At 39.1% G+C, this 22228-nt stretch overlaps 1 protein-coding gene across 2 annotated transcripts in view; it reads left to right on the top strand.

The window, feature by feature from the left end:
* The window catches only part of LOC105810933 (putative RNA exonuclease NEF-sp), a 32807-nt gene extending 16123 nt beyond the window's left edge, over nucleotides 1-16684 (top strand). Inside the window, exons 11-20 of one of the 2 annotated variants that reach the window (XM_012644991.1) lie at nucleotides 369-471; nucleotides 2925-3028; nucleotides 3742-3862; nucleotides 7194-7298; nucleotides 8066-8203; nucleotides 10815-10907; nucleotides 11486-11702; nucleotides 11927-12114; nucleotides 13124-13242; nucleotides 16400-16684. In XM_012644991.1, the coding sequence (XP_012500445.1) occupies nucleotides 369-471; nucleotides 2925-3028; nucleotides 3742-3862; nucleotides 7194-7298; nucleotides 8066-8203; nucleotides 10815-10907; nucleotides 11486-11702; nucleotides 11927-12114; nucleotides 13124-13242; nucleotides 16400-16481 (1270 nt within the window). In that variant the 3' untranslated portion in view covers nucleotides 16482-16684. The remainder of the gene's footprint in view (nucleotides 1-368; nucleotides 472-2924; nucleotides 3029-3741; nucleotides 3863-7193; nucleotides 7299-8065; nucleotides 8204-10814; nucleotides 10908-11485; nucleotides 11703-11926; nucleotides 12115-13123; nucleotides 13243-16399) is intronic. The other variant, XM_012644992.1, reaches the window with a different exon arrangement.
* The last annotated feature ends 5544 nt before the right edge of the window (nucleotides 16685-22228 follow it).

Below are 22228 nucleotides of genomic sequence, written 5' to 3'. Positions count from 1 at the left end.
AACAAAATATTTAAGTAATATAGATGCTTGTATACAAATAGAAAATTTTCTGGAATGTAACTTTAAACAGTGGTTACATCTAAGAAATGAGTGAAGGGCCTGACTGGGGAGTCACCCAGAGACTTTTTGTTGGGTTGCCTTTTGTCCAGGTGATATGGTGACTGTGGACAAAGCCATTCCTGATTGTTCTGCATCCCTAGCATCTCTCTCATGGCCTGGCAATTACCTGGAATAAGAGAGTCTTGGATGTTGTGATGCGAATCTAATCAGAATGCTAAAATTTTACATGTAACCAGAACATTTGAAGTGTTTGGAAGAGTCTATCATTAAAAATGTTCCCAAGCATGAATTTTATCTTGACTTTCCAGGAAGGATATACAGTGTCCAGACAGGGTTGGTCATGATGCTACAGAAGATGCTAGAACAACCCTTGAATTAGCTCGATATTTCCTTAAGTATGGCCCAAAGAAGGTTAGTATCTTTGACTGGTGTGTTTGCCTTTCTTCAATTATGGGACTAGATCAGACAGTCATAGACTATCATCTCCTGTTGTTATCTTTCTTAACAAAAATGGGAGTGTGATTGAAGTCGGGCATGTATTTGGAATTAAGACCCATATCACTAGCATAATGTTGTTGTTAAATATATTGTCTCTGAAGTTGGGCTTATCTGTTTTATGTGTTTTTAAATATATGCTCACTATGTTGGGATCTATAATGTAGGACAATTTCTCTGAACAACTTCAGTTTTTAGATCTATAAAATGGAATTACATACTTCTCTGGGATATTGGTGAGGGTAAATGAGGTACTATGTATAAAGCTCTTAGCATAGTGCCTTCAATATATTAAGCACCACACTGGTGGTGTGATCATTGTAGTTGATGCTAATAATTGTAGTAATTATTAAAAATCTACACAGATTGTTGTATTCTTGAGATAGAGGGAACATAGCATTGTTTCAACAGTTCAGTGGGTACAGATTACAACAGCACATAAGGAAGACCTTGAAGAGAGGACATAGTTTCTCACAGACTTTGTTACAATGTATTCTAACCTATTAGATTGTCCCCATTGCATAATACATTCCATCATGACTCCATTATGAAATAAACTGTAGTCCACATAGAATGATAATCAGTAGCCAAAATAGTGTTTTGTATCACGGTGGTGGAAAGACATTCTAAAAGATCCTTTTTGGGCACATGAATAGTAATAGCCATCATTCACTGAGCTCTTACTAAGTGTACTGTTCTAAAATGCTTTATATATATTGTCTTATTTAATCCTCACAGCAACCTTGTGCATTAACTATTATTCCAATTTTATATGTGAGTTATTTAACATGAGTTATTTAACGGAAAGTTAAATAACTTGTCTGAGATCCTGCAGCTACTCAAAGGTGAAACCCAGGTCTGTTAGATTCCAAAGCCTGTCTATGCTCTACATCACGGTTAGAAACTTTTTTTGTAAAGGCCACATAGTAAATATTTTAGGCTCTCCAGGCCATATTGTCTTTATCACAACTGCTCAACTTGGTGTTATAGTGCAAAAGCAGCCATAGACAGTAGGTTGACACAAAAGGGCACAGCTGAGTTCTAATAAAACTTTTTTACAAAAAATATACATTGGGCTAGATTTGACCCAAGGGCTAGTGTTTGCCAACCCCTGCTCTAAACCACTACAACAGAGTTTCTAAAAACTTTTTGGTCTTAGGACCATTTTACAGAAAGCTTTTGTTTGTGTGGGCCATATAACATTTATCATATTAGAAATTATATGTAGGAAAATACTTTTAATATTTATTAGTTTCAAAATATTAAACAAACCATTCTATATTAACACGAATAACTTTTGTTTGAGATGGGGTCTTGCCGTGTTGTCCAGGCTGGCCTCTAACTCCTGGGCTTAAGCAGCCCTTCTGCCTCAGTCTGCCAGGTAGCAAGGGACTACAGGTGCATACCACTGTGCCTGACTACAAATAAATTATTTTTATGGAAAAAACCATTTTCCTTAAAAACCATCATTGTTTTACATATTTTGCAAATCCCTTTAATGTCTAGCTTAGTAGAAGGCAGATAGCTTTTCATATCTGCTTTTACATTCCATCTGGTGTATTATTTAGTTGGGGGAAAAAGGACCTCATGAACCGCTTCTGAAAGGGTGGTTCTTAAATCACACTTGGAGAACTTATGCTTGATTTCTAGGGAAAATTATATCTTACTTGGGTAAAAACTAAGGAAATCTGAATTAAGCATGGACTTTAGTTAATGTATCGTGATTGGTTCATTCGTTGTGACAAATGCAGCGCACCAATCTATTACTAATAGGAAAATGGGTGTAGGGTATAATGGACTTTTCTGTACTATCTTTGTAACTTTTCTGTAGGTCTAAAATGATTCTAAAAGTTTCTTTTTAAAAGTTTTTAATTTTTAAAATTACCCTTTGCGTCACAACTCTCAAGTGGACTCCCACTTTATGGAAGAAGAAATATCAACTAAAATAGACTTTTTACGGTTTTGTATTAAACTAATAAATAATCTTTTTTGATGTTGCTATAAAAGCCATTCTTTTTTCATTTCCAAAAGTTGCATGTTTTCAGAGAAGTAAATTTTAAGTGACTGGGTATGGAATGAGTGATGAGCTAAAATTGCCATCCTTGTTCAATTAGCTCTACTTGGCCCTTTCCCATATTCATGTAACAACATGAGTAGCTGGTAACAGATTGCCATTTTTGGCTAAGCAGCCAGAAACCATCTGGTAACTATCAAAGCCAGCCTAGGACTGTGGCACTGCCACTGTCTAAAGAAGCAGAGAACGCTAGTTGGTAGATTTTGGGGGTTTTTTTGTTGTTTGTTTTTTATTTCTTTTAACTTCAAATGCTTTGTAAGAAATTATGTGAATAATTTCTACCACTTCATTCAAGATTGCAGAACTAAATCTGGAGGGACTAGCTAGTCACCCAGAAGTGCAAGCAGCAGGCCAAGAGCCGAGAAATGCAACAGAAATAGTTCAGTACCCAAATACAAGGTAATATTTTTCAGTTCTAAACAAGAGCAAAGGCAAATGGAGTATCTGGTTTCTTATTTAACACCACCACCTGGGAAATTTTTTTTCCTCTTTTGAGTCTATTCAGAATATTTACCAAAAATATGAATAACATTTATCTCAAAAACCATGGGGGGAAAATACCATCTTCTAGCCTAAATAGTGTCTAATTTCCAATTTTCTGAATCTTTTGGCTGGTCTAAAATGACATCCATTACAGGAAAAATAAAACATTGGAATACATTGAACCATGTAACACTAGGAGAGATGATAGACTAGTTGGTATGTTGGCTAGAAGAGACAATCTATAGCCTTGATGTATTGCCCAGACTGGGAAAAACAAAAGCAAAAAACAGGCTTAAAAGGGGTTTGGCTCCAGATTATAATGAATATATCAGATCTTTAGAATCTGGCCTAAACTTCTGTAGAGAGCTTTGCATATATTTCTCTATTAGAGCAACATTGTCCAATATGATTTTCTGCAATGATGGAAATGTTCTATATCTATGTTATCTAATAGAATAGTTACTAGTCACATGTGACTAATGCAGTTGAGAAACTGAATTTTTAATTTCATTTAATTTTAATAGCTACGTGTTGCTAGTGGTTATCATATTGGACAGTGCAGGTATAGAGAAATAACTGTCAGGTTATGGAAAAGTGTTGTTCTCACCTTAACTCTTCTACTTTTTTAGTGTTTTAGAATGCTTGGATTCAATGGGTCAGAAGCTCCTTTTCTTGGCCCGGGAGACAGATGCTGGTGAACTTTCTTCTTCCAGAAACTGTCAAACTATTAAGTGCCTTTCAAATAAAGAGGTGAGTGGCCTGCTATACCTTTGCAGATTGCAGCCAAAGCGGAGGGGAATGTAGCCCTTTGTACCCCATGGAAGTGTCAAGGTTTTTTTCATCAGCAACCCTGGCTACAATTAGCAAGTCTGGCTTCTGTCTCACATCTTGTGTGGAGCACTCTAAGCCCCATAGGAGCAGAACTGTCAGCTGCCAGTGTCTGCTTCCAGAGCCCAGCAGGCCTGAGGCTTTGGCCTTGCATACTACCTTGAATTTTTGTTCTGTTTCTGGTTCATGGAAATGTTTATCTTGGTTTTGAGCCTGAGATAAATAGATAGATTTTTTTTTTTCATTTTAACTATCATTGCTATATGTGTAAAGCAGAGGGGATGTATCAAAACATAAACTTACTGTGTCATCATATTCAGAAGATCTGTATTTTTTTTGAATATTGTATTTGGAAATAATTTCAAACTTACGCAAAACTTGCATAAATGGTAGACCACCTGTATACCTTCTATCTAGATTCAGCTTTTATTAACACTCTGCCCCATTTGCTTTATTTTTTTGTGTGTGCTCATATGCTTATGCTTTCTTGCTCATGCTCGCTTGTTCTCTCCTACCTCTCCCCTCCCCACTCTCCCCTTCTCTCTTTGTATGGCATTTTCTAAACTATTTGAGAGTCAGCTGCACACATCATGGCTCTTTACCTCTAAATAAATACATTAGTGTATATTTCATGAGAATAAAAATATTCTCTTACATAACCAGAGTATAGTTAACAACTTTAGTAAATTTAATATTGACCAGGTACCTTTATTTACTTTTCATCTGTGTTCTGGTTTCCATGGTTGACCAAGTTATGTCCTTTATAGCATTTCTTTTCTCTTCAGAACAGTATCCATTTTAGGGTCATGTGTTGCATTTTGTTGGCATATCTTTTTAGTTTCTTTTTTTAATTGTGTTTAATCTGGAACTGTTCTTCAACCTTTCTTTTTCTTTTTGTCTTTCATGACACTACAACCTTGGACTCCTGGGCTCAAGTGATCCTCCTGCCTCAGCCTCCCAAGTAGCTAGGACTACAGGCCAGCACCACCACACTTGGCTCATTTCTTTTTTTATTTTTTGTAGAGACGAGGTCTTGGTATATTGCCCTGGCTAGTCTCCAACTCCTGGCCTCAAGCAATCCTTCCACCTTGGCCTCCCAAAATGCTGTGATTATAGGCGTGAGCCACCACACTGAGCCCTACATTGGTATTTTTTGAGTAATGCATGCCCCTTCTCCCTTTTTAAACTGAGTATTCCTTATTTGGGGTTTGTGTAGTGTTTCATGATTAGATTCAGATGATGCATTCTTAGTGAATACGCACAAGTGGTATGTCTTTCTCAAGGTGTCACATTCAGAGGCACTTAACTATCTGCCCCATATTTTTGCTATGTATTTTGATCACCTGGTCAAGGTGTTGTCTGCTTTCTCTACTGCAGAGTTCTTATTTTTTTTTTTTAATTCTAATAAATAATATGTGGAGAGATACTTTAAGGACATACATTTGTATGTCTTGCTTTTTATCAAAATTATCCCCCAATATTTAGCAAAATTTGATGATTTTCACCTAAATTAGTTTTACTGTGATTGTTGCAAAATGAAGGTTTTGCAACTCTAGTCTCTATATACTAGTTGTTACTCAGCCTTCTGTAAGCAAGAGTCCTCCCCTTACCTCATTCATTCATTCATTCAATGTAGACTAGTGGATTCTTTTTTTTTTTTAATGGTTTATAATTCATGATTGTACTGTTACTTTGGTGTTTCAATTTCCCAGATCTGGCTAGTGGGCGCCCCTTCAAGCTATCTCCGTTGTCCTTGTGACCTGCATCCATCATTTTGTTAAGCATTTTCTTCCTTTTTGCACAAGATACTCAGGCTCATCTTGGTATTAGAAACCAATACCTGAGTGCTAGCTATGCATATTGCTACTGGGGTATCTTTGCTTCTAGATCCTTAAGAAATACATGCATGCATACACACACACACACACACACACACACACACACACACACGTATACACGTAAATATATATGTATACATGCGTATTTTAGAAATCATGTGTCTGTACCAGTATCTCTCATTTCAGCCCTCATATAGGGTTCTTCCTTGCTTTCCCTCGTTCCATATTTGTATCTCCTTTTTTCCACATTGGGAATGTTGGCTCCCAATGACATCAGCATTTATTCATTAGCTCAAACCCAAACTGTATCCAAATTAGTTTTAGATTTCATGTGCCCATATTCCCACAGAATGAGTTTAGAATTTGTTTTACAGTTTAACCCTCTTCTCCCCCCAATCTCCACCCCACCCTTGACTGAGGGTATAAGGTATATGAATATTTTGTTTATAAGTTACTTGGATTCTTTTCTTCCCCCCTTCAGATTAGCTGTATTACGCATTTCAAATACAGTTGTGTTCATTTGTTTCAGTTTGCTTTTTCAATTTTTTAGTTTTTTTTATCCCCTTCCATCCTTGTTAATTTAATTTAAATTTTTGGATCTATAAAACAGTAACATGCTTCCACAAGACAAAACTATACAAAAAAGTATACTCTAACAAGTGTCATTCCTTTTCATATCTCTTTAACCTAATCCTACCCCACCTTGTGTAAGTAAGTGACTTTCTCATTTATCTTTCCTTTGTTCCTTCTTTTAGTAAAGATAAGTAGATATATGTATGCATTCTTATTTCTCTTACTTACACAGAAGGTAGCAAACTATATAAACTCTTACAGTTGTCTTTTTTTCCCTTAACAATATATCCTGGAAATCATACTGTATCCATTTATATGAATCTTTCTCACTCTTTATTACAGCTGCATGATACTCCAGTTTTTATTTCTCCTTTTTCAATTCATATGTGTCTAATTATTTTCTTTTTTTGAAATGTTATAGCTAATGCATCCAGAACAATGTTAGCTGAGGTTATTGATTTCAAACTGTTCTTTTCTGCTGTATTTAGAGCTATAGATTTCCTTCTAAGTTCTACTTTAGTTGCATCCTATAAATATTTATAACTTGTGTTTTCATTTCTTTCCATTCAGGATACTTTTTAACTTTCCTTTTGAATTCCTTTTTGAATTTCCTTTTGATTTTGTGATTTTTCTGGGAGGCTGTGCGGTGTCACTATTTTCCTCCAGACCTGGAAATCAGCCCCATATTACTTTTTATTTTTAATGCTCTCTCTCAGCAGTATCACCATATTACTTTTTAATATGAGTAAAAGGACAACTGTTTATATTATTGTGGCTTATTTTCAGGACCCACAGTAAAGTACAAGATTCCTCCCTTATCCAGGCTGTGCTATTCTCTACAGGTTCTTGAGCACGCCAGAGTGGAAATCCCGTTGTTTCCCTTCAGCATTGTTCAGTTCTCTTTTGAGCCCTTTTCACCCATCTTCACTGAGGAGATGAACAAAAGGGTAAGTGGACGGGTTCTGCTGAATGATTTATTTAATGATTATTACATGCATTATTAAGTTTGATGTGCATTTTTTTTCTATGTGGGTATTAACATTAAATACATTTTTATAAAAATAGGAATCAGACTGTACTGTTTTGCAACTTTATTTTTTCATTTAATAGTATATCTTGTACATCTTTGCATGTTATTATATATTTTATTTCCCTTGTTTTTCATGGCTGCATAGTATACCTATTATTGTATAGTATACCACTGTATAGTATACCTGTTGACAGCATTTGTGCTTTATAAATTTTTGCTATAACAAGTAATACTGCAGTGAACATCCTTGTACATTTGGCAAGTGTTTGTGTCAAAAAATTCTTTTGATGTGGAATTATCCCATGTTTTGACTCACGATTGCAATTCTCTTTTTATTTTTGGAGACAGGGTCTCATTCTGTTGCCCCAGCTAGAGTGCGGTGGTGTCATCATAGCTCACTGCAACCTGAAACTCCTGGGCACAAGGAATCCTCCTGCCTTAGCCTCCCAAGTAGCTGGGACTACAGGTGCACATCACCACACCTGGCTAAGTTTTAAATTTTTTGTAAAGATGTCTTTCTGTATTGCCCAGTCTGGTCTCAAACTCCTAGCCTCAAGCAGTCCTCCTGCCTTGGCTTCCCAAAGTGCTAGGAATACAGGCATTGAGCCACTGTACCCAGCCCTCATGATTGCAATTCTCTTCCCATGTCTACGTCCATACTATATTCTGTTGTTTTTCTTCTAGATGAGGATGAAATGGGCAGAGATGTCAACTGTCTATGCTGGGCCATTTAGCAAAAATTGCAACCTCAGGGCTCTGAAGAGGCTGTTTAAGAGCTTTGGCCCAATCCAGTCAATGAGTTTTGTTCTTGAAACCCACCAGGTAAGGATACCAGTAAATTCAGATTTTGGTCTTCTAGATTAGTGTTAGAAATTCAGATAACAAATAGTGAAGTGAGCTTGATTGTTATCAACTGGAGTGAGACATACTTTGATGAGAGCAGTTGTTGATCCACAAGAATGTATACCCACTATTGCCATATATTCTGATTTTTTTAAGAATTGAGAAATTTGTCAATTTTCTTATGTTGGCTACAGTTTTCTTAAATGTCCTGTAAGCCAGACAAAAAATATGTCTGCTGATTGAATGTAGCCTGTGGGTCTTCTGATTATGATCTTGGCTTTAAATGATTAAATACCCTTTCAGAATTAGCAATAACTTTCATGTCTTGGGAAGTAATCTACAGGGTATAACTACAGAGTAGGCTCATAGCTTGATTACGGTATAGGAGGAAGATTATGGGAGGGTTTTATTGTTCTCTAATCTCTTAGAGTAAGTTTTTAGTATTGGGTTTTTCTTTACATAGACTCTTTTTAAAGAGTTTAATTAGCTTTGCTTTTTAAAAAATAATACTTGTGTATGATTTGAAAAATTTTATAGTTCAAAAGGACTTAGTCTCCATCGTCATTTCAATATTAGATCGTCAATAAAGACTAAAGTTGATATATATGAAGCAATAATATTATCAGCACATATAGAGACATGGAAGAAACCATGGAAGAAAAGAATTAAAAATAGAAACAATATAACAGAATATTTGTAGAATGGTGTACAATAATGGGTATAATGGAGGCCCGTGGGAGAGGAACTAGGTTGCTGGGGAAACAGGTTAGGCAAAGACTTCACTGTAAACTTTTTGTACCTTTAGAATTTGCAACTAGGCAACTATTAAATTGTGATACTATTAACTATTAGAGTGAAGCAAAAACAAAAAGATTTCCAAAGTGATTCAAGTATAGAATCCTAGATATTTAAAAATAAGCTTTCCCCAAATCTTTTATTAATCCCTTTCCTATGACTAAAAATACAAATAAAAAGATTGTCCCTGAGAAGATGGATGTGAGGGATGGGACGTATATAGCAAATACATTGATAGTGTTGGGCAACCATCACCACCACCCATCTCCAGAACTATTTCATCATCTCAAACTGAAACTCCTCATTAAACGGTAACTCCCGATTGCCCTGTCTCCCAACCCCTAGTGATCATTGTTCTTACTTTCTGTCTCTATGAATTTGACTATTCTATGTACCTCATATAATATTTGTCCTTTGTATCTGGCTTATTTCATTTAGCATAATGTCTGTAGGGTTTATTTATGTTATAGCATGTATCAGAATTTCATTCTTTTTCAGAGCTAAATAATATTCTATTGTATGTATACACCACATTTTGTTTGTCCATTCATTCATTAATGGACATTTGGGTTGTTTCCACCTTTTGGCTATGGTGAATGATGCTGCTATGAACATGGATGTACAAATACCTGTTCAAGTCCCTCCTTTCAGTTCTTCTGTGCATATTACCCAGAGTGGTATTGATGGGTCAAATTAGTAAATTTATTTTTAATTTTTTGAAGAAGCACTCTACTAGTTTCCACAGGGGCTGTACCATTTTATATTCCCACCAGCAAAGAACAAGGGTTCAATTTCTCCACATCCTCACTGACACTCTTGTTTTCTATTTTTTTATTAATAGCCATCCTTACGGATATGAAGTAGTATCTCATTTTGGTTTTGATTAACATTTCCCTAATGATTAGTGATGTTGAGCATCATGGACCATCATGTATCTTCTTTTGAAGGAATGTTTATTCAAGCGTTTGCCCATTTTTTAATCAGGTTGTTTGGGTTTTTTGTTGTTGAGTTGTAGGAATTCTCTATATATTCTGGATATTATTCCCTTATTAGATATGTGATTTGTAAATATTCTCTCCCATTCTGTTGATTGCATTTTGACACTGTTGGTAATGTCCTTGGATGCACAAAACATTTTAATTTTGATGAAGTCCAATTTTACTATTTGTTCTCATGTTGCCTGTCTTCAGTGTCATATTGAAGAAGTCATTGACAAATCCAATGTCACTGAACTTTTCTGTGGGAAGGCTTTTCTCTCCATGGTGATGCTATGGCTCAGATAACCACAGATTTAGCTACCCTGAGTCATAAAGCAGGAAAGCAGACCATTTGAAGATGGGCCTATCTAGTGGAAGAACTTAGCGTGCCCCCCACATCCCCAGGCTCATAGGAGAGCGGCCTGTCTAAAATTAAGCTAATAAGACAAATGGGATTCTCTGCCCTTAACTTGCAGTGATGACTTTAGTGATTTGTAATAAATATTAGGAAAGCCAGTTGGATAGTAAGGAATTAGTTAGTGCCCCATACCACCCAGGGCAGAGGGCTTCAATTTTAAATGACAAATAAAGGTTAGTTATTGTCTGAAAACCAGTGACAAATAAAGATTAGTTATTGTCCTGAACTTTGGTGATTCCACTTAAAGGTGACAATCTACAATCACTACCTGTCTAGCCTGGCACAGCAAGGGCATCCATTCCGGTGGCTTTGGCCACTGTAGTTTGGGTCCCTTTCCCAGCCCCTTCTTTAGCAGTTTGAGCTAGAAAACAATGATGGGGAAATCTTGGTCTTTCTGCAGCCTCATCTCTGTATACAGTATGAAGTCCTGGAAGCTGCCCAGCTGGCCATAGAATCCTCGGATGGCATTCTGGTAGAAAGTACCCGTATCAAGGTAGGATGGCTAGAGAAAGCCAAAAGCAGCCCTTTACACTCAAGCCTGCCCTAGCACAGCCTGTATTTATAGTGCCCCAAGACACGGGAAACACCCTAGAAAGGACCAGGTGCAAGACTTTTTGTTATGGAAAGTCTTAAGTCAAGTCTGGCATTCTCCTAGCAGTGACCTAAAACATAATAGGTTTCATTTTTGTCAAAACTAGCCTGAGCTAGATTGGGGTCTTCCTTGTGCTCTTTATCAATATTTAGGTACCAAATGGATTATTCTGAGTGGTTCTTTGGGATTGCCCTTTCCTTCAGCTTTCAGGGGGATCATATGATGGTATTTTGAAATTTCTTATGCAAAGAATTTCTTTGGGGATGGGAGGCAGGGAACTGAAGAGAATATATTTACGTGTAAATATATATATTTATGTATTTATCAATTAAGTTGCTATTATAGTTCTGTAAGGCAATTATCATTAGCCTCCTTTTACAGATTAGGAAACTGAAAAATAAAGTTACTTGCTAGTATACAACAGGCCTGAGAGTTAAATTGGTGACTTTCCACCACTAATACCAGCTTTCCTTGGTTAGGTGCAGAGGCCTGTGACGGAGCTCACCCTTGATTGTGACATCCTCGTGAATGAGCTGGAACGAGATTCTGAGAATCGGGGTACTATTTACCTGTCTGGAGTGAGCGAAACCTTCAAAGAACACCTGTTGCAGCAGTCCAACCTTTTCCTTGGCCTGGAAACTGTGATCTTGCCTAAAGATCTTAAAAGTGGAAAGCAGAAAAAATACTGTTTCCTGAGTAAGTCTATGCCACCTAATGTAGTTTTCAGGAGGGAGATTGGGGATGGTGATAACATGAGGTCAGAGAAGGGGGAGGGTTCACCAAACAAGCTCTTGTCGCTGGACCAAGGCAGCAGCTCCTGACTCTGTCTTTCTCCCATGGCCCTGGCCGGGCTCCAGCTTGGATGGTGATCAGCTTTCTTGGCCCTTAATAACAGAAGGTGGGGGTATTCTTGCTTTCAGAATTCAAAAGTTTTGGCAGTGCCCAGAGGGCCCTCAACATTCTCACAGGCAAGGACTGGAAGCTGAAAGGCAGGCATGCCCTAACTCCCAGGCACCTCCACGCGTGGCTCAGAGGCTTACCACCTGAATCAAAAAGGCCCCCAGGCGTTCGGGTCATACCTCCCCCATCAGAGCAGCAGGACTTGCAGGTGAGTAAGTTGAGGGTATCTTGGGGTCAGAGGGGTAAGTCAGCTGCTCTGGTTTGCTAGCTCTGGGCCTTGGCCTTCTGTTTCTGGAAATTAGTAAGGAGAATCCTGCTCAGTGGCACTCAATCCTTCAATCTTTTTTTTCTGCCCTGGGCTCACTCTTATTTCACTCTCCAGCTTCCTCTAGCCTCTAGCCACATCTGTTTTTCTCCCAGATGTCTCATACTTTTGCCCCATTCATACCTGCCAAAATCAGGTTTTTAGTCTTCTAGGTAGCTCTCCAAGGGACTTTGAGGGACTGAGGCAGGAGATTGGAGGTCGGAGAGCTGGACAAGTCTTCAGTGATCTAGTCTAGGGTTTTCCAAAGTGTGGTACACACACAAGATAAATTACGGTTGTCATAAATGGTCTTTTTTTGGTCTTCCCTTTTATAGTTATGGACTTGTTTTTCTAACACTCATTAAAGTATACAATAGCCACACTGAACCTATGATTTCATGGATTGTATTATTAATACTTAGACAAGGCTAGGGAATAAATTGACTCACTTTAAAGAAAAATGTTAGAGGGTTACATAAGCAGAAGAGTGGAGGTAGAAGGTGAATGACTGAAGCTTGGGAAACCCTATCCTAGTCTAACATTTAGCAGATGAGAAGTAAAGGCTAGAGTTGGTAAATAACTTGCCCAACGTCACAAAGATACTTAATGGCAGAAACCAGACTAGAGCCCTCGTCAGTGATGTAACTACCCTAGCTTGGGGTCCTGGAAGACCCATCTGGATGAAAGGACAGTAGCCATCCTCCCCTAAGAAGGTCCTAAACTGACTTGGAGGCATGGGGATGCTATGTCAACAGGGAACCCTGCACTGTGGGTTCCAGCTTCAAACAGGGGATCTGTCCAGGACCTTTACTGGGATCCCATGGCCTTAGAGCCTAAGGGAGAGTGTTGCTGCCTCTTCAAAGGTGAAGAGAGGTTGCTCTGGCTGAGTGTTGACACATGGCTTTGATCTCAGACTCTGAAGGCGAACCACCCGAAGATAGCAGCCTGGCGCTGGGGCCGGAAGATTGGAAAGCTCTACCACAGCCTGTGTCCAGGAACCCTCTGCCTCATCCTGCTGCCAGGAACCAAGAGGTAAGGACTGTGAAGGGTTACCCTTCGTGACTCTGGCCCCTGGACTTCAGCTGTTCTTGGGGAAAGGCCTTTTGTTGATGTCCAAGCACAAAATGAGGACTTACATGAATCATTTCTTAATTCTCACAGTTATAAGAAATAGGTATTATATTCCCATTTTATATTTATATGTTGTTATATATAACTACACTTATTAGTCCCTCAAGGAGACAGCTCATCCCAGTTTAAAACCAGAGGTCTTAGGTCCTGTAGTCCCTTTGGGGTAAGAAATAGCTGCCTAACACTACTTGAGTCAAAAAGGTGAAGTCCCAGGCTTAGGTGTGACCAGGGCCTACCTTCCCCACATATCAGGAGTGTGATCCTGCCTTCCCTGCCCTTTACTCCATTGCTACCTCTGTTTCCTTTTAAGAGATGGTAGGGCCCAATTGGCTGATTCTAAGCCTGAGTCCTTTAGCAGGGCTCTGAGTCCAGTTCCAGCTCTATTACCTGTCTCCTTTGACAGGTAGCCAAGCTACTTTCCTACCATAGGTCTCAATTTTCCTTCAGTAAAATGAGGGATTTGGAGTAAATCAGTGATTTTCAAACCCTTTTAACTGTAAACCCTTTCTTTAAAGAAAAACTGATGTTAAATCTTTTTATTTTATTTATTTATTTATTTTTTTGAGACAGAGTCTTGCTTTGTTGCCTGGGCTAGAGTGAGTGCCGTGGTGGCAGCCTAGCTCACAGCAACCTCAAAAACTCTTGGGCTCGAGTGATCCTCCTGCCTCAGCCACCTGAGTAGCTGGGACTACAGGTGCTTGCCACCATGCCCAGCTAATTTTTTTTTCTATTTTTAGTTGCCCAGCTAATTTTTTCTATTTTTAGTAGAGACAGGGTCTCGCTCTTGCTCAGTCTGGTCTCAGACTCCTGACCTCAAGTGATTCTCCCGCCTCAGGCTCCCAGAGTGCTAGGATTACAGGCATGAGCCACCGCACCCGGCCATGATAAATCTTAAAGCATAATAATGGGAAGTTCTGGACTGAGTGAGTGGGTGGATAAGTGAATGAGTATATATATTGGGGGAGGGAGGAAAAGAAGATAGCTTTTTTGAGTAGTTTGAAAACCATTGGATTGTGTTATTTTTTTAAAAGTCCCTTAAGATTCTGACATTCTAGGAGATGGCAGAGCATGAATACTTCAGGCCTTGAAGCCTAGATCAGAAATTCATTTCCTGTCATAAAGTCTTTGTAACTGCATCTGAGGGCCACTAGTGAGAGGGTCTACCCGCTGGACAGCTTGAAAGAACTGCTGTCTCTGAAAAGCAGAAACAAGTATTAGGTGTTTACATTGGAAAGAAGCCATCTTAAACTTAGACTGATGTACTTTAAACAGGTTTGTGGGTAGACTAAGAGCAAAAGGTTAAAAAGTGACCATAAGTTGCCAATAAAGCTTTTTGGTCAAGAGCATGGACTCTGGGGGACACACAGATTTGCCCTTAGATAGGTTCTCAGGGACAATGTATAGAAGTAGGGGTAGAATAGGGGACTGGGTCTTCATATTCCCAGGTAGACTGCTTCTATTGCAGTCCCCCCCATTGTGTAGGTAAACTGAGGTAAGAGTGTCCCAAATCATTCTCCTTCTAGAAGTAGCCTGGATATTCCATGGAGGGTGAAGGCTTAGGAGGGCGTATTAGGGTCAGGGAGCAAAAAGGCTTAGGCTCTGACTGAAACAAAGATCCTAAGATAAGATTGACAAGTCAGGAGAATTAAGACCTTATAGAAGCAGCAAATCCTGCAGTGAGGCAACCTGAGTTGCTCTTTTCTTTTAAAAGTCACACTCTGATTTTTGTGGACATACTGATCAAGCCCAGCAGCAGTGACATGCATTCCCCCAAACTATGTAAGCTTGCTATGTGACTGACTTCTCTGGGCCTTGTCTGTGCAACTGTCTCCATGATGCCAGCAGATACCCTTATGAAACCAAGTGGCTCAGGAAAAAGGAGCAGCAAAGACAATAGAAGGTTTCCTCAGGCTAGGGGCCTGACTTAGCTCTTAATCCTTACATTTTTGGTAGCTGCTGAAATTAATAATCGAAAATAATAATGGCTCTAATTTATCAAACTCTTAATAAGCGTCAGGTACTGTGCTAAATGCTTATATACATTTTTGATTGAGGTTGTTAGATTCCCTATTTAACAAGGGGAAAAAAGTCTCCGATTAAGCGATTTGCCTAAGATCACACAGCTGTTAAGGGCATCATCAGGTTTTGGACTCTGATGGTTCTAATTCCAGAGCTACTCTCCTGCCCTCAAAACTCCAGTTCTCTATACCCAAAAGGCTAGTGCTTGCTAGTTTAAGTTCAGATATCAGGTGGAAACATTCTGTTTTTCTTTGCTCATTTCTGCCTGCTTTGCCTTGGAGAGCTCTTCAGCCCTCTAATCTAACCCAACTGCATGAATATTGATTGCAAGGTGGCAGGGAACTAACATGTACTGGATGACTCCTAAATTCTAAGCACTTTGCCAAGCGTTTTACAACAAACATTATTAAATAAGTTAATGTTTTATAAGGTTGTTCAAACAGTGCCTGGTACATAGTACGTGCATTTCAAATGAACAAAGACAAAAAGACGCTAATAGCAATTTATAAGGACTCTAATAACAGATTGCTGTTATTAAAATATCCTGCTTCTGTCACTTAACTTTTGTATGACTTGAGCAAGTCATAATGTCGATGAGCCTGTTTCTTTATTTAAACGATGGAGATAATAGTTATACCTACATCAGTGAAGTGTCTTGAAGATTAAATGAGACAAGTGCTTAAAACAATGCTTGGCATGTAGTAAGTGCTCAGTGTATATTGGCTGTTACTGTCTAGTCTTCATAAAATCCTGTGAGATAGTAATTTAAATATTTTATAGTTTTATAGTTGAAGAAATGAGGCTCAATTGAGATGTGCCTCATATCTCTTAAGTGGCAGAACTAGGATTTAGTCTCTGGGATTGGTCAGTATTCTTTTCATTGAACCATCTTCAGCAAGCAACTTTCCATAAACCCGTCTGCCCTTTGCCACGTGGCGAATACACACACTCAAAAAAACTTGATCTTCTCTAGCCAGAAGTTTATAACCATTCCTTCAACCCTATGGATAAACCTACCTTTATTTCCTATTTATTGCAGCACTCATGGTTCACTCTCTGGCCTGGGACTGATGGGAATAAAAGAAGAAGAGGAAAGCACCACTAGGAGTTTGCGTTCGTGAATCTGCGCACCACTTTCCCTGTGCCATTTCTTATACCTCGTGGGCAATGGCAGTGAGTGTGGTCAGGCTTTGGCCTCTCCAGAGGCTGCCAGGCCTCTCCAACCAGAAGACAGCTTTTGTGGAAACTTGGTGTACCAGCTAAGGAGTTTAGTTCATTTATATGGCATGTGTGAATTTTCAATAAATGCCTAAAATTCAAGCATTCCTCATTTAAGACAGGGTGAGGGAGGAAACCAGTTTGTTTCTTTGTGTCAGTGAGTTTATGTACACAGGTGCTGAAGCATGTGCTCATTCCATGTGGCACTCCTATCACATGGTGTATACAGATAAGGAAACTGGGAGGAGTGACTTCTCTATGGAGAAAACTAGCCAATTATGCAGTTTGTAGAAGTTGTAATATCTGCGAAGCAAATTTCTATAAGACAAACTGTTTTCTTGTTGACAGCTCTTATGAAATTGAAGGAAAAAAGATAGGTTGAACTGAAATTCTGGCAAGTCTACCAGCCAGAGGAGAGTGAAAGATTCTTTTAGCTTTTTACCAACCCTGGAAACGCCCTTCTTATTCCATGTTTGGGAATAATCTTTCCTTCACAACATGGCCGCAGTGCCACCCTTCCCCAGTAGGTGCCTCCATCACACCACCTTTCCCCCCTGGGAACTGGAAACTTAATTCAGTAAAAGCCAGTGTTCTGCTTTTTAATCAACTCTCAAACTGGTAATATTCTGTGTTGGAAAAGGACATGGGGCACAGGCACACAGTTCCAAAACTGGTAGAGATATTAATTGCCCTCCAGAAAAAAATGAATTAAACTGGCATACAATATGTATCATACCAAAAACCTTATAAATTGCTCTATACACTGAGACCCTGCAATTCTACTTCCTGAGTGTTATCCTAGGGTCATAGGATATTTTCACAAAAACACATAACGAAGGAACTATCACAGGGCTCTTACAATGGAATTCCATGTAGCCATTTTTAAAGAGAGAGAGAGAGAAAGAGAGAGAGAGAGAGAGAGAGAGTGTGTGTGTGTGTGTGTGTGTGTGTGTGTGTGTAAGGAAATAAAATCTCCAGTGAAAGATATCCACAAAAAGGCAGTAGACGTCTGGATCCAGAGTGCTTGACTCTGAATCCCAGCTTTTTTACTTACTGGTTGTGTGAACTTGAATAAATTATTAAAGTACTTACTGTACTTAGAATAATAATGGTACATATCTCAAAGGAGTGTTGTGAAGATAAATGAGATTATACATTCATAGTATTGTATATTGTATGAATTGTGGAGGGATACAGAATAGTATGTATAGTTTAAGTCCATTTTTGTAGGAAAAAATATACAAAACCTGAAAGGCTATATGCCAAAATATTAACAGTATTTACCTGTGGCTGTTGAGATTGGCAAGTTGGGTTTTACCAAATGCTCTTCTATGTGTAGGGTGGATTTTTTTTTTTAACATTCAGCATATATTGCTTTTATAATTATAAAAAAATAATTCTACTTAAAATTAACTCTCAAGGTTGAGCAGTTGGGGCAGTGTTTAATGCCATAAAAGTAGCTTCCGTAAGATTTAGTCCTATGTGGAACCAGAAGAAGAGCTTGATTGGGGTTGGGACACTGCAGCTTGAAGCCCCTTCACCAGGAGGAAAGTTCTCCAGGTGTACTGCCAACTTCAGCTGCAAGGCCCTGAGAACAACTTGAAACTGACAGTGGCCAGCTGAGCTCCAGAGCTGTGGGAGCTGAGCTTCTGTTTACCTCTTGAGGCTCGAGTCCTGAGAGACAAATTAAGTGCCTGACTTGGATATGGACAGGCCAGGGTTGGAACTTCAGCTCTGTGCCCGAGTATTCTTGGGCAAGTCATTTAACCTCATTGGAATCCATTTTCACAGCAGTATAAAATGGGGAATAACTACTTTTAAGGATTATTGAGAATTCAAAGATCCAGTTTGTGGAAAATAACAGAATATCGGATTATGTATGAATTTTCCCTCTCTGGGCTTCCTTTTCCTCACCTTTAAAATGGGGAAATTAGTACCTACTTCATAAGGTTGTTGTGAGGATGAAAATAGGCAAAGCCCAGATTAAGTGCTCAATAAATGACAGATATTTTATTAAGGATCATCTTTAAAATGCAGGAAGAGCAGATTAGGGCTCCCTGTACCAAAAGTACTCCCCCTGCTCCCAAGAATAGCCAAAGCCATTTCCTTCTGGATAGGTGGGCTAGGTTTCCCGCTGGGGTCCAACTCCAGAACTGCAGAGAGGGGCCTGGACCACAAGGCCTCTGAGACCTCAGTCTGCACACTCTGTTCTTTCAGTTGATGCTCCCACCTTTTGGAAGCCAAAGCTGCCAACTTGGCCTCTTGCAAAACACACATTCCATTTATAAGTGCGTTTGTGCATTTTTCCTCCCACACCCTTCTAGGCAGCCAATGCAGAGCTGCCAAGGCAGCTGCTGGAGAAGCAGCTTCTCATTTGGTGGGGGGGGAAGCAACTTCAAGGGCTTTTACAGAACTCATGGTTTAGACTTTGAACGTATTACTTCCATTTTCTGACCTCCCTGTAGTGGGGTTGTGCAGGACACTCAGCCATGTTCATTCTTACTTCCTTTTGTCCCCCTTTTTGTAAATAACCTCTTCCATGTTATAAAAGAAACCCATGAATGAAAATCTGAAAAATCCAGAAAAATTAAAATTACATCTGATCCTGTCAGAGTTGTCAACTGCCAATATTTTATAATCTAAGAAACTTTTCCATAATGATGGAATTCGATTATTCAAAAGCAGAGTTTTTAGTAGCTGCATAATATTCTAGCATTGAGGTATGCCATAATTTCTAAACAGTATCCTGTTGTTGACACTTAAGTTGTTACCAAATGATGCTGTCGATTATATCCTTGCAGATACATCCTTGGCAGATATTTCTTTAGGAAAAGCTCCTAAGTGAAATTATTGGGTTAGACAGTATGAACACAAGGTTCTTTTAACTCCAGAAAGGCTTTACTCTGTTCAACTAGCATGGACTTGTTTCAAATCTTTGCCAATTTCATAGGATTTCAAAAAGAAAAAAGTTTTCTCTCTGGGAGGCTGAGGCGGGCGGATTGTTTGAGCTCAGGAGTTCGAAACCAGCCTGAGCAAGAGCGAGACCCCGTCTCTACTAAAAATAGAAATAAATTAGACAACTAAAAATATATAGAAAAAATTAGCCGGGCATGGTGGCGCGTGCCTGTAGTCCCAGCTACTCGGAGGCTGAGGCAGGAGGATCGCTTGAGCCCACGAGTTTGAGGTTGCTGTGAGCGAGGATGACACCACGGCACTCTAGCCTGGGCAACACAGTGAGACTCTGTCTCAAAAAAAAAAAAAAAAGAAAAAAGTTTTCATTGTAGGTTTAATTTCTATGTATTTGAATACCCTTTAGATTGGCTCCAACTTTTTTCCCTAAACGTTTGGCCAGTTATTTTTCTTCAGTGAGTTGTGCATATCCTTTGCCCATTTTTCTGTTGGGAAGCCAAGTACTTTTCCACACTGAATTTTTAAGGGCTCCTTATGGATTAAGTATATAGTGCCCATTTATAAATTATTGCAAAAATGTTTCTAGTTTGCTTTTTATTTTAAGGTACATACATTTTAGAAGTTTATTTTGTGATTTCTTCTATTTGCTTTTATGCTTAGAATGTCTTCATTGATGGAAAGATCAATTTAATATCCACTGACGTTTATATATTTCAAATGACTTAATTTCTACACTTCATAGCCTTATTCTTCTTGGAATTTATTTTGGCATAAAGTAACTTTTCCCCAAATATTTAGATAATTTTAGCCAATTATCTGTCTTTACTTACCCAATCAAGGAGAATGCCATCTTTATTATTTAAGTCCATGTATGTACTAGAGCAAGTATTCATGTTTTCTTCTGTCCTGTCATGCACACTAGTACCATGTCATTTTGTAGCTCTGTATGTTACTATTCTAGTAATTTCAGCAGCAACACCCCAGATAAGCACAGGGTCCATGGAGAGTCCCCATCAGTATGGATTACAAAACCTACAGATTTAAGATGTTTTTCTGTTGACTGCATTGGTGCTGCTATATTCCACTAGGCCTTTTTTTTTTAGCACCCCTGAGTCCAGAGACAGAATCAAGGTCAGAATATTGCATAGAAAGAAACTTAAATCCAGGTAGAGGCTTTACGGCTTTTTAAAGACAGGGCATCTTCAGAAGTCAAAGTAAAGAGGTTAGGCTCCCTAACCTCTCCTTCCCAGGCTGAGTAACCCTTTTTGACCTAGGTCAAAACCCACAGCTAGAGGAATAACTTCCAGAGCCAACCCAACCATGTGCTTTGGCAATTGGATTTGAAAGGTGGGAAGAAGCCAGTGCTGAAGTGACTCTTCTGTGCTCCTCTGAACCCTCAGCACCACCTTCAGTATACCTTTCTTGATAGAAAAAGTCCACTCCACTTGCAATTAGGTCCATCTGGTAATTGTGTGAAGTTTTTTGCCCCTCATCTAACTGAAAATAGGATTTTAACCATATATAACCTGTAGAGCACTTTGAATGCTCCAGGCTCAGTACAAGCCCCCAAATCAGTATCTTCCACTTTGTTTCCTAAACCTGTTTATAAGGTTCTGGCTCAATAACTCAGAAGAAACAAGCCCAAGAGCCAACTGGGGAATGTTTTGGAGACAAAAAAGTCACCCTCCTAGTTTTCTTTCCAGTCCCTACCTAGGTTCTGACCTTGGCAATAAGGGAGGAGGAGGGAAAAAACTCTAGGTCATTGAGGAAACTTAAGAAACTTCTGCCTAGCTAGTGAATGGAGCTTTGACTCCCAGGGTCTTTGCAACTGAAAAGAAAAAGCCCATCTACTCCCTCCACTATACTTACTTATATTTAGGAGATACCAACATGAGGCTGGGAATTTTGGGGGAGGCCATGAGGTCCTCCCCATCAGAGAAATGAGTAAGATGACCAGTCAACAGTTTTCCTGAATATAAGTAACTAGACAGAAAATAGAATGGAAGGAAGCTAAGGGTCTTAAGTGGTCTACTGTAATCAGACTTCTAGAGTATAAGATGGGAGCCTCGGGTCATGTTAGTGTGAGCTTCTCCCCCACCCACAATTTGGCAGAGAGAAGGTGAGCTCCTAGGAGGGGCAGTGTCTTGTGAAAGGTCATGTATGACCAACTCCTGTCTCCTATTTAGTGGATTCCCTGCATTGCTCACCCAACATCCTTTTGGAGAACCTTAAGAGAGCTTGTAATGATTGAGCACTTATGTGTCTTAGGTGCTTTATAAAGACTTTCTTTTAAATTCTAACACTGTGATGGAAGTAAGAGTGCCTTAATTTTACAAGTGAGTAAAAGGAAACTTGGAGGTTCACTAAACTGCCAGAGATCACGCAGCAGTGGCACTTGATAGTTAAAGCCAAGTTCAGCTTGTCTCTTTTGCCTTAATCACCGCCACTCTGATAGATGTAGGAGCCATGCAGTTAACACAGCGCTCAAATCCAATTTTTATTCCTCATAGGAACGCACATCAGTTGCTAAGTTAAGACTATTTGGGTAATGGCCTTGTAAGAACTCATTTGCTTTGCGTGTAAGTACTGGAATCCCCAAAGCACCCCCTTAAGCTTGGTGTGTGGGAGGTGGGCACCCACATTTAGAGTCTGGGGTTCATGTACTATCTGGATTGTTTCCCGAAGCATAGGAATTGTTATTCAATATCATATCGGTACAGGCTCCCAGCGGGTAGTTTAA

This window comes from Propithecus coquereli, unplaced genomic scaffold (genome assembly GCF_000956105.1).
Source record: "Propithecus coquereli isolate 6110/MARCELLA unplaced genomic scaffold, Pcoq_1.0 Scaffold223, whole genome shotgun sequence".
Taxonomy (NCBI): Eukaryota; Metazoa; Chordata; class Mammalia; order Primates; family Indriidae; genus Propithecus; species Propithecus coquereli.
The sequence above is the reverse complement of the archived record's forward strand: the minus strand, read 5'-3'. Positions and strand labels throughout refer to the sequence as shown.